The sequence below is a fragment of the Branchiostoma floridae genome, chromosome 7 (assembly GCF_000003815.2).
Source record: "Branchiostoma floridae strain S238N-H82 chromosome 7, Bfl_VNyyK, whole genome shotgun sequence".
Taxonomy (NCBI): Eukaryota; Metazoa; Chordata; class Leptocardii; order Amphioxiformes; family Branchiostomatidae; genus Branchiostoma; species Branchiostoma floridae.
The window spans coordinates 24,423,742-24,441,183 of NC_049985.1; the positions used below are offsets into that span (position 1 = coordinate 24,423,742).

At 44.6% G+C, this 17,442-nt stretch overlaps 3 protein-coding genes across 3 annotated transcripts; all 3 read left to right on the top strand.

Annotated features, from left to right (window-relative positions):
• The first annotated feature begins 19 nt into the window (after positions 1–19).
• On the top strand, positions 20–1,181 carry LOC118419851 (tyrosine-protein kinase receptor Tie-1-like). Its single transcript, XM_035826503.1, has one exon. It carries the CDS (start codon positions 83–85, stop codon positions 815–817), a length of 735 nt encoding a protein of 244 aa, XP_035682396.1. The 5' UTR covers positions 20–82; the 3' UTR covers positions 818–1,181.
• Positions 1,182–5,326: 4,145 nt separating this feature from the next.
• Positions 5,327–8,815, top strand: LOC118420198 (proto-oncogene tyrosine-protein kinase receptor Ret-like). Its single transcript, XM_035826912.1, has 2 exons — positions 5,327–5,763; positions 6,250–8,815. Exons 1-2 carry the CDS (start codon positions 5,327–5,329, stop codon positions 8,186–8,188), a joined length of 2,376 nt encoding a protein of 791 aa, XP_035682805.1. The 3' UTR covers positions 8,189–8,815.
• An 884-nt stretch (positions 8,816–9,699) lies between these two features.
• Positions 9,700–12,580, top strand: LOC118420199 (proto-oncogene tyrosine-protein kinase receptor Ret-like). Its single transcript, XM_035826913.1, has one exon. The coding sequence runs from the start codon at positions 9,700–9,702 to the stop codon at positions 12,553–12,555; it is 2,856 nt and encodes a 951-aa protein (XP_035682806.1). The 3' UTR covers positions 12,556–12,580.
• The last annotated feature ends 4,862 nt before the right edge of the window (positions 12,581–17,442 follow it).

A 17,442-nucleotide genomic window follows, 5' to 3' on the forward strand; every position in this document is an offset into this window, starting at 1 on the left:
CACTGACGTCACGGTTGTGGCGGTGAAATCAGTTCGTTCAAAGGACAGACTGTGCTATCGAGCTTTCTATCGTGAAGCAGCAATGCTGGTTGCTTTGGACGAAAACGGCAAAGAACACAACCCTGATGGGCATCCCAACATTATCAAGCTGTTTGGTGTCATCACCAAGTCCACACCAAAGTGTATTCTCTTGGAATATGCTGCCAAAGGTGATCTCCTGCAACTTTTGAAACAGCAGACTGGAAATAACGTTGCTTGTCTACTGGGTAGCTTTCTCCGTTACGCAGTCCACATATCACGTGCCTTGAAGGAGCTCCGACGTCTGCGCATCGCTCACGGTGACGTGGCCGCTCGAAACGTCCTCATCAGTGGAGACGACGTCGCCAAGCTGTCTGACTTCGGTCTGGCCCATGACGTGTACACCACAACCACGTACATCTCCTCATGTAAGAACGACGCGGAGGAACTCCTCCCTCTGAAGTGGATGGCTCTGGAGTCGCTGGAGACTCGCAAGTTCACGTGCGAGAGCGACACGTGGTCGTTCGGCGTGCTGCTGTGGGAGATCGCCGCGTTCGGGGAGGAACCCGACTATCAGCACGAGATCCAGCTTTGTCCCAGGTTGGTCGGGATCCTGAGACAAGGATATCGTCTGCAGAAACCACCCGGATGTCCGGACAGGCTGTATGACGTCATGAAGTCGTGTTGGCAGGAGGACCCGTCAGCCAGACCAGAGCCGGTAGAACTTGAGAAGAAGCTGACAGACTGTCGTGAAGAAATAGATCCCCTGTTCATCCTCGAGAAGGTGACCACACTTTAGAAATCTAACCATCTTTAAGGAAACTAAAAAAAGGAATGTGACAGTCCATATTTTATAAAACTTTTCGCTCGTCTCGTTTGAATTAGGTGTACACTATTCTTCTAGACCACCGTACCCACGAAAGCCGATTATGAAACGTTTACTATAGAAACTATCTTAAATTCCTTGTATTTTTGTTAAATTATAAAGATAGTATCTTTGGTCAAGACTATTAGATATTCTTGTGGAAAAGTTGTCAGTGATATAGTCTAGTTATTGTTCGATAGGTTTTTATATCTACTGCCATGTGCTATGTATGTTATATTGTGTCTGACATGTAGTGACATTTCTTTGGTCATGTCTGTACCTATTTCTAAACTCTTCGCATGTCGTTATCCTTGCCACAGTCAAGCTTTAGATAGCCTGACTGTTTACAATGGTAAATCGCAATCACCTTAAAAGCTTAATAGAGGTTAGATTTACTGAGGGTTTTTTTTCTTGGTCTTATTCAATATACCAATTAAGTGATTTAGTTGTGGTTATATAACGTTATACATTATCAAGTGATACTAAGATATACAAAATGCAACGAAACCTATCTTCTTTTATCTATTGGCGTGCTGTTTCCTGACTTTTTATCTAATATAATTTTGTCATTCGCAATTACACTCTTACAAATGTATCTGGTATATGTCTTCATTTTTGTAAAATGACAATACATGGTATGAGCAGCACATATTAACCATACATGGCAATGTAATTTTGTACAAAGAGCCCTGCGTCTATTGATATGCAATGGAATCTCTGAAAAGGCTTGTGTTGTATTAAACTATGTAACATACCCAGAGGTTTCTGACATGCATGGTCCACTGGATTTGAAGAAGTACAAACATCGAAGTTCCGTTTAGACTCAACTGGACCGTGACGACTGCCAGCAGGAATATAGAGCCTTCTAGTCCAATGTTTGCAAGCTTGGGCATGCTATAAGTGAGATATGTATATTTGACCTCCTTGGTGCAACAAAGTACACTTATTCCACAACGCACTGTACCTGGTTTTCTATGGCAGTATGCATGTAAAACTACGTTAAAATAAAATTTAAGGACCTGAAAGTAGTCTGGCACATTAGAATGAAGGGGCCTGACCAGGCTTGACATGTGCACAGTTTCCGCCTTCTGCACGTAGCAACATTCACTCGTCTCGTCACGAAAGGGGAACCAACGGTTCAAAGGTCAAAGTTGAAAGAGGCTATGAGGAAGACATGTTAATCCAGACATATTATAATAATGAAAAATATTCATAAAAAATCAATGAATAGCGCTGGAACGAAAATTTAAAAAGGGTTTATGACCAGGCGCCACCCCGCATTTTTTTGGCTGCAGATCACGCTGTGTACCTATTTACGTTACCATGGTAACGGACGAGTCTACATTTCCAAGGGTCGTTATTACTGTTACTTTTCTTGTATCGTACTCTACTGGATATAGAAGCCATTTGAAAGAGGACTAAGGTTCTAAAGCTATCTTTCTTGATGCAAACTACATCCAAGTTATTTTTTGCAATCGCCGCCTTCTCTCGAACGCCCCTCCAACACCCCCCCCCCCAAACCCGGGCTAGGCGACACCTATAAAAGGCCAATCAGAAAGGCTCAGTTCGGCTTGCCCGCCTCTGGTATAAGGGAGCTTGAAACGCAGCTAACATAAATTTCTAGTCGTTAAGCTCTGTTTTGACTTTACTATAGTACCTTCACCCGATCCTCTATAGAACCGTTTATTTTACGTAGAAAGATCCGGATGAATCTCGTCGTGCCTGTCGTGCTGATATCCCTTACACGACTATTCTCTGAGATATATTCCAATGAAACAAAGACAAAGTCGCAAAGAGAACACTACTCAGTCAAACTCATACACAGACTGATCTAATGAGTCTTTGCGACACGTCAAAAGCGTCAGCCTCGAGGCTTTTGCACTTTGTCCAACATTGGCCTTTGTCTGCCGCTAGGTGGCGCTTTCATGCCTATCATGATCTCGTACTTAATTACCTTCCAGAGGCTAATTCATTACCGTAAGACACCCAAACTTTCAGAGATGATGAAGAAAACGACATTCTTTCCTTTGATAGATTTTTTCAATAATACATTAAACTTAATGTCTCATTGATGTATTACTCCGCGAGTGGGTACCCTAAAAGAGATCCGAGCCAAAAATGAACGGCTGCACGGACGCATGTTTTTAGCGGTGAGAAATTCCCTTTTAGCCAGCGGAACTGATCTCAAAAGTTAGATTGGTGAAAGCTTGTTTGTAACTGAAGATATTAGCAGGAACAGTTTTGCAGCCGCGCGCTAGGTCGGAGGTACACAGCCCTGGGTTCTGAGTGGTGCGGTTGTACACTCAAAGCGCAAAAAGTGCCTTTTGTGGGGATTGACTAATCGTAGTTTGTAATTGCTATAAAAAAAGAACCAGTCTCTATTTGACGTTGGCAATTTTTTCCCACGATATAGGGCAAATGTGCTCAACATAGAATGAAAAATCTGCTAAAATTTTACGTAGCGTCATTATGAACGCGCCCTTGAAAAACACGAATTATAACATGTAACGGGAGGTGCCCCAACACGGTACTCTTTTTCTTGCGCTCAAACTCATGGCGCTCCATCGCTAGTTGCCTGAGAGTGGTCAAATTTTGATGACTGAATTTTTTACTCATAGATTTGAACAACATACTTGAATAAGAAATGCATTCATGTGGTTCATGAACCTTTCGCGCTGCGTGTTACAAGCGGCAAACACTGAGAGACAATTTCGTGTATGTAACCTTCCAATTTTGTGCTACGCTGGACAGTGTGCCTAACTCGGTACGCTTTTTTTTATATTATGCTCTCTTCAGAAGTAAGTGGTAAATTTAAGTACACAAAAAAAATCAATAGTATGATATTTTAGCTTTCTTTTGACAGTAAAATCGTGACTGTATGTACTTCTTGTCTCACATGAGGAGGGCTGTACCTAGAACAATCCAGCTGATGTTTTACGGGCAATGGGCTGAATGCATTGATTGTGAATGCCCGACTAAAAAAACCATTACGAAAAAACGACACCGCCAACATCAACAAAACTCCGTCTGATTATATGACAATATCATCTACATCTCTCTGTCAAGTCTTATTTTCATAGACAGCACGAATCATTTGTTACAGTCAGATAAATCTTTGGAGCGTTCTCTAGTCTGCCACCTTCATGGCCACACTCCCTTGGGAGTACAATGGTGGCGATGTTTATGTCGCTTCCTTTTGGTTGCTTTTCTACTCAACAAACATTTGAATACCCACATTCATAGTGTTTTATGGAGCTTTATTTATGTGTATCATGGCAGTTGTATGACTGCTTGGATGAGTTCGTATAGTTAGCGACACAAGCCGCCAATACGCAGAGGCCGGTGACCGCAGTGATTCAGCACTGTCAACATTACTGTTAGAATTCTGCTGTTAAAAAAACATGAAGTAAATATGTTAAAGTATACTTGGAATGCAAATTAAAGCTGTGTGCATGGACTTGGTTTATTTACCTTTGTAATCAGCCTAGTCAGTGGCAACAAACACGGTGTACTTATGGATAATAAGATCAGCAAAAAATCCGTACCGTCTTACGACGGGGACCGTCTTAGGGCGGCCCCCGTTAAGTCTATGGAAAGAAGAAACTCATCAATGAGACCTTGAGTGCCTAGGCCAGTGACTAGCCCCTTGCTCCCCTCGTAATATTTCTCCAGATATATGTTTTCGTAAATATTCAAGAATGTAGAATGGGGTAGACTGCACCCGACTTGTGTTTTCGCATTCCACACACACAAGACCCAGTCAACCGTCTCAAATAGAATTCCTGAAACCTACCAAATTAAAACTGACATTATCCAAAAGCCAGAATAAATGGGATTCATGTGTAAGCAAACTGATATCAATACTTCATGTCAGAGAGTTGTATAGCATAGTGAAAGATCAATGTGTGAGGTTTGTCGTTCGAAAAAAAGACGCTGGGAATTTGACATGTTGTTACATAATTTCGGGGCAAAAAGTTACTCCTCAAATTAACATGGAAACTTTGGTATCAATCTAAAGGTGAGGAACTATGCTATCACGCTGTGGGGTTAACTAATGGGATCAAGGTGAACTGTAAAAAAGACAGCTACCAATACACGGACGGAAAATTGCCAATGTTTCGAAAGCAACAGCGTTCACTGTCATTTTACAATGCACGAAATATGTACATGGTTGTACTGGGCAAAACCTGTAGATGTGAAAAAGTATAAACATTATGTAGGTCTGAGGTCTTTTTGTTGCACAACAGGCAGTTGTTTTCACCCTTGCAGCGGGGTCAAATCGGGTCGCGACAAAAGCCGTATCTTAGAGAATAACGCGTTCTGGGGTGACCTGCGGTTCGACTGGTCTCGTCACAAAAGAGGAACCCAAAGTTCAAAGGTCAGATTTAAAAGAGGAAATGGGGAAGACCTTTAAATCTGGACGCGCGTGAAGCCATGTTCAACATGGAGACAAACACTGTGTTCTTCGTCTTCATCGTTCGTGTTCTCTTTCTTTCCAACTGGACGTACGGAGAGAGGCACCTGTCGGCCAAGATCGCAGAGAATGCCGACATTGGACAGCAAGTTTTCCGCGTTCTACCGACCACACCGAGATCCAATGAGGAAGTTCCGTGTGATATCATAGACGGAAACGTCCACGGGCGCTTCAGTGTGACTCACTTCTGTGTGATTGTAGTAGCCCGTCCTTTAGACTTTAGTATAAACCAAAGATATAACCTGACTGTAAACGTCCCTGGGACAACTGAGACCCGGTTGATTGACATACAAGTCGAGGACGTGGACGGATATCCTCCTATCTACAACGACACCTGCGAAATGCCAGTCCTAGGAAAAGACATATCCTCCGGGCATGTTGCCTTTAACGCGTCACTGCGTGCAGAGTACATGGAGAAAAGTGGAGGACTATTCACTTGGAAAGCTGACACCAAAAATCATCTGCAATCGCTAAGTGAGAAGATATCGATGTATACAAATGTCTATACTTACATCAGCAGTGACTGTGTCGCTGTAGTCCTGTACGGTGTCTATAATGCGAAAGACGTGAGAGCAGTGACCAGTTTGTTGCTTTCGAATTCACATGCGTGCTTAAGATGTTTTCATACACTTGACCCGAAGCGTGTCATTGAAATACAGATAATCAACGGGGACCATATTCCATGTAACTCTTTAAGTGGTCTAGATTTGGCGCAAACGCACGTCACAAAGTCATATGCCTGGACCGGATACAAGTTCAAGTTGTTAATTTCTTCTCCACTACAGTCTACAGAAACGCAGCGCTTTATCTGCGAACTTCCCGGAGGACAATTTCCTGTGCACTTCAGCCGAAGTAGAAATGTCTCGGTGTTCCATGAAGTATTTGTGACTAGACTGGAAACTGAGATCCAGCCAGTCGGGTGTCCGCCGAACAAATACGGTTTGGCCTGTGATCAGAACTGCACTTGTGAGAATGACGCCCGCTGCCATGGATTGAACGGTGCCTGTAAGTGTCAGCCTGGGTGGAAAGGTGTCGTCTGTGACATACCTCACAGTACCGTTGCCATCATCGCGACTCCTAGCGACTCAAGACAGGTTTACATCAAGAGTTCGTTGACATTACACTGCAAGTCTTTCCATCTGGCTGTTGTGAAGATGGTTTGGACATTTCCTAATGGTACAAGAAGGAGGCTACTTGGCACTCAAGAAGACCAAATCAGGATCGAAAGCATCCAATCCGAACACAACGGTACCTACACCTGTACTGGTATTACTGAAGACAAAACGGAAGTTACCGCCTATTACGAGGTACAAGCAGTCACTTGTCCTCCCGGCAAAAGAGGCAAATTGTGCGAAGAGGACTGCAACTGTCTACACGGTACCAGCTGTGACCGGTGGGCCGGCTGTGTCTGTCTGTCGGGATGGACAGGAAAACTTTGTGAGACCAAATGCCCAGACGGCACGTACGGACGGGGCTGCAGCGGTGAGTGTTCATGTCAGAATGGTGCCGTCTGCGATCCTAGCGACGGTCAGTGTAACTGCACCGAGGGGTGGTATGGCATGCATTGTACCCGTCCATGTTTAAGTGGTCGGTACGGGTGGAGATGTCGGCAGGCCTGTGATTGTAAGAACAACGCCACATGCCATCACGTAGATGGGAGCTGCACATGCGCGCCGCCCTGGACCGGACATCGATGTGACGTCATCCAACCCGAAACATCTCCGCTGCCACTACAGATCTCCATATCACTTTCATTGACGCTGCTTTGTGTCTTGTCAGCATTGGTGGCGTTTTACAAATGGAGGACGGGCACTCGGATGAGACGAGACGAAGACCAAGAAGAGACACAGGTGTTACTCGAACTTAAAAGTATGGAAGAAAACCTCGCACAGAGTCTACAGCCCGGCTGGCTCGAACGGTGGGAGAGGAAGGCAAAGGATCTGACTCTGGGCGATCTGATTGGTCAGGGTGCATTTTCGCACATCAGAGAAGGGCGTTTGCGCACCGCTAACGCTGACGTCACAGTTGTGGCGGTCAAGTCCGTCCGTTCGAAGGACAGACTGTGCTATCGAGCTTTCTATCGCGAAGCAGCAATGTTGGTTGCTTTTGACGAAAACTGCAAAGAACACAACCCTGATGGGCATCCTAACATTATCAAGTTGTTTGGTGTCATCACTAAATCCACACCAAAGTGTATTCTCTTGGAATATGCTGCCAAAGGTGATCTGCTGCAACTTTTGAAACAGCAGAATACAGATAATGTTGCTCGTCTACTGGGTAGCTTTCTCCGCTACGCAGTCCACACATCACGTGGTCTGAAGGAGCTCCGACGTCTGCGCATCGCTCACGGTGACGTGGCCGCTCGAAACGTCCTCATCAGTGGAGACGACGTCGCCAAGCTGTCTGACTTCGGTCTGGCCCATGACGTGTACACCACAACCACCTACATCTCCTCAGGTAAGAACGACGCGGAGGAACTCCTCCCTCTGAAGTGGATGGCTCTGGAGTCGCTGGAGACTCGCAAGTTCACGTGCGAGAGCGACACGTGGTCGTTCGGCGTGCTGCTGTGGGAGATGGCCGCGTTCGGGGAGGAGCCCGACTATCAGCACGAGATCCGACTGAGTTGTCCCAGGTTGGTCGGGATCCTGAGACAGGGATATCGTCTGCAGAACCCACCCGGATGTCCGGACAGACTGTATGACGTCATGAAGTCGTGTTGGCAGGAGGACCCGTCAGCCAGACCAGAGCCGGTAGACCTTGAGCAGAAGCTGACAGACTGTCTTGAAGAAATAGATCCACTGTTCATCCTCGAGAAGGTGACTACACTTTAGAAATCGAACCATCTTTTAGCAAACTGAAAATGTGAAGGTTACAGTCACTATTTCATAAGACTTTTCGCTCGTCTCGTTTGAATTAGGTATACAATATTCTTCTAGACCACCGTACCCATAAATGCCAATTATAAGACATTTACCATGATACAAACTATTTTAAATTCAATGTATTTTTGCTAAAATACAAATATAGTATCTTTGGTCAAGACAAGTAGATATTCTGGTTGAAAAGTTGTCAGTGATATAGTCTAGTTATTCTTCGATAGTTTTTTTTACATCTACTGCGATATGCAAAGTATATTACACTGTATCTGATATGTAGTGGCATTTCCTTGGTCATGTCTGTAACGATTTATAAACTCTTTTTTCTTGCCACAATCAAGCTTTAAGTAGCCTGACTGTTTACGATGATGAATCGCAATTACCTTAAAAGGTTGAGGTTTAGACTTACTGATGTCTTTCTTTCATTCTTCATCTTCATCAATATAACAGTTAAGTGAATTAGTTGTGGTTATATAACGTTATATATTATCAAGTGATACCAAGAGATACAAAATGCAGCGAAACCAGTCTTATTTTATTTATTTATTGGTGTGATGTTTACTGACATTTTATTAAATATAATTTGCCATTTGCAATTACACTCTTACGAATGTATCTGTATGTGTCTTTATTTTTGTAAGATGACAATTACATGGTATGAGCAGCATATTTTACCATACGTGGCAATGCAATTTGTACAAAAAGCCCTGTGTATAGTGATATGCAATGGAATCTCTGAAAAGGCTTAGATTGTATTAAACTATGTAACATACCCAGAGGATTTTGTTATGCATGGCCTACTGCGTTTGAAGAAGTACAAACATCGCCGGTTGTTTATTGTTCCGTTTAGACTCAACTGAACCGAGACGACTGCCAGCGGGGATATTGAGACTTCTAGCCAAATGTTTGCTAACGTTGGGTATGCTATAACTAATGAGATATGTATATTCGACCTTCTTCGACAATGGTACAACGAAATACACTTATTTCACAACGCACTGTAGCAGGTTTTTAATACAATGATGCAAAACTAAACTCCAACAAAACTTAGGCACCTGAAAGTAGTCTTGCGCATAAGAAGTTGATCATACGCGATGTTGATATTATGTCCCACGTTTTGTCCTCTATATTTCTTGTACTTTTGGACAGAATGAAGAATGAGGTTGACCACAAAAAACATTTGCATAGTTTTCCGCGCTAAACACGTACAGTCACGCGTCTCGTCAGAAAAGAGGAACCAAAAACATCAAGGACAAAACTTGAAAGAGGAAATTGGAATATATGTTGATCCAGACGGCTGTAAACCTATGTTTAACATGCTGTTCGTCGTCATCGGTCGTCTTCCTTTTTTAACCGACTGGACGTACGGAGAGGTGCACCTGTCGGCCAAATCGCAGACAAAGCAAAGTGGTCGCATGTTGTGCTCTCTGTATCATGTAAGTTTTCGTAAAGAAGCTATGTTCAACATGAAGACAGTCACTGTACTCTTCTTCGTCATCGTTTGTCTTCTCGTTTATACCAACTGGACGAACGGAGAGGTAAACCTGTCGGCCAAGATCGCAGAGAATGGCGATATTGGAGAGGAAGTTATCCGCGTTCTACCAACTACGCCGGGAGGCAAGGAGGAAGTTCCGTGTGATATCATAGAAGGAAACGTCCACGGCCGTTTCAGTGTGACTCACTACTGTGTGATTGTAGTAGCCCGTCCTTTAGACTTTAGTATAAACCAAAGGTATAACCTGACTGTAAACGTCCCCGGGACAACCGAGACCCGCTTAGTCAACATACAAGTCGAGGACGTGGACGGATATCCTCCTATCTACAACGACATCTGCGAAATGCCAGTTCTAGCAAACGACAGGGCACCTGTCCCGCTTGCTTTCAACGTGGCAGTGACTGCGGAATACATGGGAAAAAGTGGAGAGCTATTCATCCTGAAAGCTGACACCAAAAAGTATCTACAACCGGGAAGTCAGGAGATAACGATGTATACCATGGCCCAAATTTACGCCAGCGGCGACTGTCACGCTGTGTTTGTAGTCGGTGTCCATCACGCGAACGACTTGAGAACGGTGAACGGTTTATGGCTTTCATATAATCGTTGCTTCCAATGCTTTGACCCACTTGACTCTGAGCATTTCTTTCAAATCCGAATCATCCATGATGACTATATTTCATGTGACTTTTCAAGTGGCCTGGATTCAACTATCATTGACAGGGCTAGGCAGTCTTATGTCTGGAATAAATACAAGTTCAAGCTTTTAATTCATTCCAAATTACGGTCTACAGAAAAACACCGCTTCGTCTGCAAAATTCCACAGAGAAGACCAATTTCTGTGTTAACGAGGCAAAATCACGCATATGATGAAATCTTAATGACTAGACTGGAAACTGAGATCCAACCAGTAGGGTGTCCACCGAACAAATACGGTTTGGCTTGTGAGCAGAACTGCACTTGTGAGAATGGCGCCCGCTGCCATGGGTTGAACGGTGCCTGTAAGTGTCAGCCTGGGTGGAAAGGTGTCGTCTGTGACATACCTCACAGTACCGTTGCCATTATCGCGAATCCTAGCGACTCACGACAGATTCACATAAGGGGTTCGTTGACATTACACTGCAAATCTTTCCATCTGGCTGTTGAGAAGATGGTTTGGACATTTCCTAATGGTACAAGAAGGAGGCTACGTGGCACTCAAGAAGACCAAATCAGGATTGAAAGCATCCAGTCTGAACACAACGGTACCTACAGCTGTACTGTTATTACTGAAGACGAAACCGAAGTTCACGCGCGTTACGAGCTACAGGCAGTCAACTGTCCTCCCAACAAAAGAGGTGAATTGTGCGAAGACGACTGCAACTGTCTCCATGGTGCCAGTTGTGACCGGTGGGCCAGCTGTGTCTGTCCGCCGGGATGGACAGGAAACATTTGTGAGACCAAATGCCCAGACGGCACCTACGGACGGGGCTGCAGCGGTGAGTGCCCATGTCAAAACGGTGCCATTTGCGACCCTAGCGACGGTCAGTGTAACTGCACCGAGGGGTGGTATGGCATGCATTGTACCCGTCCATGTTTAAGTGGTCGGTACGGGTGGAGATGTCGGCAGGCCTGTGACTGTAAGAACAACGCCACATGCTATCACGTAGATGGCAGCTGCACATGCGCGCCGCCCTGGACTGGACAGCAATGTGACGTCATCCAAACGGAACCATCTCTGCTACCACTACAGATCTTTATACCTCTTTCATTGACGCTGCTTGGTGTATTGGCAGCATTAGTGGCGCTTTACAAATGGAGGGCGGCAACACGGATGAGACAAGACGAAGACCAAGAGGAGATACAGGTGTTACTCGAACTTAAAAGTATGGAAGAAAACCTCGCTCAGAGTCTACAGCCCGGCTGGCTCAAACGGTGGGAGAGGAAGGCAAAGGATCTGACTCTGGGCGATCTGATTGGTCAGGGCGCATTTTCGTTTATCAGAGAAGGGCGTTTGCGCACCGCTAACGCTGACGTCACAGTTGTGGCGGTCAAGTCCGTCCGTTCAAAGGACAGACTGTGCTACCGAGCTTTCTATCGTGAAGCAGCAATGCTGGTTGCTTTGGACGAAAACTGCGAAGAAAACAACCCTGATGGGCATCCGAACATTATCAAGTTCCTTGGTGTCATCACAAAGTCCACACCAAAGTGTATTCTCTTGGAATATGCTGCCAAAGGTGATCTGCTGCAACTTTTGAAACAGCAGAATACAAATAACGTTGCTTGTCTAGTGGGCAGCTTTCTCCGCTACGCAGTCCACATATCACGTGCCCTGAAGGAGCTCCGACGTCTGCGCATCGCTCACGGTGACGTGGCCGCTCGAAACATCCTCATCAGTGGAGACGACGTCGCCAAGCTGTCTGACTTCGGTCTGGCCCATGACGTGTACACCACAACCACGTACATCTCCTCAGGTAAGAACGACGCGGAAGAACTCCTCCCTCTGAAGTGGATGGCTCTGGAGTCGCTGGAGACTCGCAAGTTCACGTGTGAGAGCGACACGTGGTCGTTCGGCGTGCTGCTGTGGGAGATCGCCGCGTTCGGAGAGGAGCCCGACTATCAGCACGAGATCCGGCTGAGTTGTCCCAGGTTGGTCGGGATCCTGAGACAGGGATATCGTCTGCAGAAACCACCCGGATGTCCGGACAGGCTGTATGACGTCATGAAGTCGTGTTGGCAGGAGGACCCGTCAGCCAGACCAGAGCCGGCTGAACTTGAGCAGAAGCTGACAGACTGTCGTGAAGAAATTGATCCACTGTTCGTCATCGAGAAGGTGACCACACTTTAGAAATCGAACCATCTTTCAGGCAACTTAAAAAAGTGAAGGTTAGAGTCTAAATTCTTTAAGACTTTTTGCTCGTTTCGTTTGAATTAAGTGTACACTATTCTTCGAGACAGCAGTACCCATGAAAGTCAATTATGAGAAGTTTACCATACATACTATCTTAAATTCCATGAATTTTTGTTAAAATATAAAGATAGTCATCATCATCATCATCGGTCGACGTGATCAAATGTAGACATGTTCGCACATGTCTACACACGACGGGGTTATACCGCCCCTTACGGGGTGACATACCCTTTCGTAGGCTAATTACAAGACGGGGATGCGCCAGGTCTCCCGTCCGGGTGAATGATGTAATTCACCATGTGGCTGATACGAGACAGAGGTTCGCCAGGCCTCCATCCGGGTGATTTGAAGTGAATCACCAACTCCCGACAGAAGGATTTGCACCAACGCACACCGCACCATCGCACGTGTGGGGGTTCTTTAACGTGCATGGGGTATGGCTCTCCCCATACACGGGACCTCCATTTAACGTCCTATCCGAGGGACGACTCATTTTTCACTTGAGTAAAGATAGTATCTTTCGTCAAGACTAGTAGATGTTCTTTAAAAAAGTTGTCAGTGATATAGTTTAACGTTATTCTTCGATAGGTTTTTATATCTACTGTGATGTGCTATGTATGTTACATTGTGTCTGATATGTAGTGACATTTCCTTGCTAAGGTTTTTCTAAACTCTACGCATGCCGTTATCCTTGCCACAAACAAGCTTTAAGTAGCCTTTGATAAATCGTAATCACCTTAAAAGGTTAATAGAGGTTTGGACTTACTGATGTTTTTTTTTCTTTCTTGATCTTCATCAATATAACAGTTAAGTGATTTGGTTGTGGTTATATAACGTTATACATTATCAAGTGATACCAAGAGATACAAAATGCACCGAAACCAGTCTTATTTTATTTATTGGCGTGTTGTTTACTGCCTTTTTATTAAATATAATTCGCCATTTGCAATTACACTCTTACGAATGAATCTGGTATGTGTCTTCACTTTTGTAAGATGAAAATTAAATGGTATGAGCAGCAAATTTTACCATACATGGCAATGCAATTCGTACAAAAAGCCCTGCGTCCAGGGATATGCAATGAATCTCGCTCTGCAAAAGCTTGTGTTGTATTAAACTATGTAACGTACCCAGAGGTTTCTGTCATGCATAGCCCACTGCATTTGAAGAAGTACAAACATTGCCGTTTGTTTTGTAGTTCCGTTTAGACTCAATTGAACCGTGACGACGCCAGCTGGAATATAGAGCCCTCTAGCGAAATGTTTGCCTAGGATGGGCATGCCTTAACCAATGAGATAAATATATTTGATATTATTGGTACAACGAAGTACACTTATTCCTCAACGCACTGTAGCTGGTTACCTCCATGAAATGTCATGGAGGTTATATTTTACCCTGTGTTTGTCTGTCTGTCTGTCTGTCTGTGTGTGTGTAAACAAGATAACTCAAGAACGGCTTGGTGGATTGGTTTCATACTTGGTGTGTTGGTAGGGTGTGATGAAAGCTGGAAATGATTAGATTTTGGGCCCCCTAGCGGCTTCCCTTGGTACTGCAGCGCAACTTCCGGGTTTGCTATCTCGTGTTCTGAGCAAGCTATGGTCACGATTTTGAAGTGTTAGATAGCTCTTGTGCTTAGGAATAAGTGACATAAGTTTGGGCCCCCTAGCGTCTAGTTTGGGAAAGCAGGGGCATTTTTGTCAAAAACTTCTGAAGACGATAACTCAAGAAGGGAACAACGGATTTTCATCATTTTTGGTATGTAGGTACCTTAGACAATGTTTTACAAGATAAAATACTAATTATGCAAAACAGGAGTACATTTGCATAATTAATGAGAATATTCTATCATGGCAGTTTTTTCAATGTATCTCTTGTTCCAGACATGCTATGATCTTGACATTTTGGTGGTAGATAGCTTTTGGTGTCATGACAAATTGGGGCAAGCTTCAGCCCCCTAACATTTAATTGTGGAACTGCATGGGTGTTTTTGTCAAGACACTCCAAAGAGGATAACTGCAGAAAGGAACGACGGATTGCCTGCATTTTAGGCATGCGGGTAGCTTGGGCAAAGATGTTTATAATGATATACATGTTATGCAAATGAGGACTTAATTTGTATAATTAATGAGGAAATTGTATAGTTCCATTGTTTTCAATAACTGGACCTCAATACATATAACACATGTTAATTATGATAGGTGGAATATAAGCAGATACCAAATATGGTAATGAGGAACTCATTTGCATAATTTATGTAAAAATTGCAAAACCGCTTTATGACTAATAATGGGTACATGTGTACGTTAGTCAATGATGAACAACCCCATCCATAAATTATGTTAATGTGTTAGTCAATTGCATGAAATTTACGAAAGCTCTAAATTTTCATGGAGGTATGAGGTCGCCGAACTCTAGTTTTCAATGCAATTATGCAAATCCAACATATAACAAAACTTAGGGACCTGAAAGTAGTCTTGTGCATAGGAAGTTGATAGTATGTGATGTTTGTGCATAAGAAGTTGATAGTATGTGATGTTGATATTATGCCCCACGTTTTGTCCTCCATATTTCATGGACGTTTGGACAGAACGGGGAATAAGGTTGACCACAAATGACATGTACAGAGTTTTCCGCGCTAAACACGTACAGTCATGCGTCTCGTCAGAAAAGAGGAACCAAAAACATCAAGGATGAAACTTGAAAGAGGAAATTGGTATATATGTTGATCCAGACGGCTGTAAACCTATGTTTAACATGCTCTTCGTCGTCATCGGTCGTCTTCCCTTATTTCCGACCGGAGGTACGGAGAGGTGCACCTGTCGGCCAAGATCGCAGACAAAGCAAAGTGGTAACGTGTTGTGCTCTCTGTATCACGTACGAAGTCTTCGTTAAGAATGAGGAAGGGGACTGACCACGTTAAATGTGTACACAGTTTACGCCTTCGTCATGTAGCTGCAGTCACCCACGACGTCACAAAAAAGGAACAAAAAGGTAAGACACGATAGAGGAACTTGGGAATGTCTGTTAAGCTGGACGTCTGTGAAGCTATGTTCAACATGAAGACAGTCACTGCACTCTTCGTCGTCATCGTTCGTCTTCTCGTTTTTAGCATCTGGACGTACGGAGAGGTGCACCTGTCGGTTAAGATCGCAGAGAATGCCGACATTGGGGTGCAAGTTATCCGCGTTCTACCGACCACACCTGGAGCCAAGGAGGAAGTTCCGTGTGATATCATAGACGGAAACGTCCACGGGCGCTTCAGTGTGACTCACTACTGTGTGATTGTAGTCGCCCGTCCTTTAGACTTTGGTATAAACCAAAGGTATAACCTGACTGTAAACGTCCCTGGGACAACTGAGACCCGTTTTATTGACATACAAGTTGAGGACGTGGACGGATATCCTCCTATCTACAAAGACACCTGCGAAATGCCAGTCCTTGGAAACGACAAGACACCTAGAAATCTTGCTTTCAACGCGGCAGTAATAGGGAAGTACATGGAAAAGAGTGGAGGGTTATTCACTATGAAAGCTGATGCCAAAAATTATCAGACATCGCAAGCTGAGAAGATGCATACAACGGTACAAAGTTACGCCAGCAGTGACTGTCTCGCTGTGTTTATAGTCGGTATTCGTCACGCGAATGACTTGAGAACGGTAAACGGTTTTTGGCTTTCATATAATCGTTGCTTCCAATGCTTTGACCCAGTTGACTCTGAGCATTTCCTTCAAATCCAAATCATCCATGATGACCATATCTCATGTGACTTTTTAAGTATTCCGGATTCAACTATCATTGACAGGGCTAGACAGTCTTATGTCTGGAATAAATACAAGTTCAAGCTTTTAATTCAATTCAAAGTACGGTCTACAGAAAAACACCGATTCGTCTGCAAATTTCCACAGAGAAGATCAATTTCTGTGTTAACGAGACGAAATCATGCATATGATGAAATATTAATTAGTAGCCTGGAATTTGAGATCAAGCCTATCGGTTGTCCACCGAACAAATACGGTTTGACCTGTGAGCAGAACTGTACTTGTGAGAACGGCGCCCGCTGCCATGGGTTGAACGGTGCCTGTAAGTGTCAGCCTGGGTGGAAAGGTGTCGTCTGTGACATACCTCACAGTACCGTTGCCATCATCGCGACTCCTAGCGACTCGCGACAGATTCACATTAAGGGTTTGTTGACATTACACTGCAAATCTTTCCATGTGGCTGTTGAGAAGATGGTTTGGACATTTCCTAATGGTACAAGAAGGAGGATACGTGGCACTCAAGAAGACCAAGTCGTGATCGATAGCATCCAGTCTGAACACAACGGTACCTACACCTGTACTGGTATTACTGAAGAGGAAACGGAAGTTCACGCCCGTTACGAGCTACAGGCAGTCAACTGTCCTTCCGGCAAAAGAGGTGAATTGTGCGAAGAGGACTGCAACTGTCTCCATGGTGCCAGATGTGACCGGTGGGCCGGCTGTGTCTGTCCGCCGGGATGGACAGGAAGAATTTGTGAGACCAAATGCCCAGACGGCACCTACGGACGGGGCTGCAGCGGTGAGTGCCCATGTCAAAACGGTGCCATTTGCGATCCTAGCGACGGTCAGTGTAACTGCACCGAGGGGTGGTATGGTATGCATTGTACCCGTCCATGTTTAAGTGGTCGGTACGGGTGGAGATGTCGGCAGGCCTGTGACTGTAAGAACAACGCCACATGCTATCACGTAGATGGCAGCTGCACATGCGCGCCGCCCTGGACCGGACAGCGGTGTGACGTCATCCAACCCGAAGCATCTCTGCTACCACTACAGATCTCTATCCCCC

Bases quoted from the DNA above. Each gene is read 5' to 3' on its own strand.
- LOC118420199 (XM_035826913.1), top strand. From the start codon at position 9,700: ATGAAGACAGTCACTGTACTCTTCTTCGTCATCGTTTGTCTTCTCGTT.
- LOC118419851 (XM_035826503.1), top strand. From the start codon at position 83: ATGCTGGTTGCTTTGGACGAAAACGGCAAAGAACACAACCCTGATGGG.
- LOC118420198 (XM_035826912.1), top strand. From the start codon at position 5,327: ATGGAGACAAACACTGTGTTCTTCGTCTTCATCGTTCGTGTTCTCTTT. The intron at 5,764-6,249 runs GTACATGGAGAA...ATTTGTGACTAG, and splicing joins AACGCGTCACTGCGTGCAGA to ACTGGAAACTGAGATCCAGC.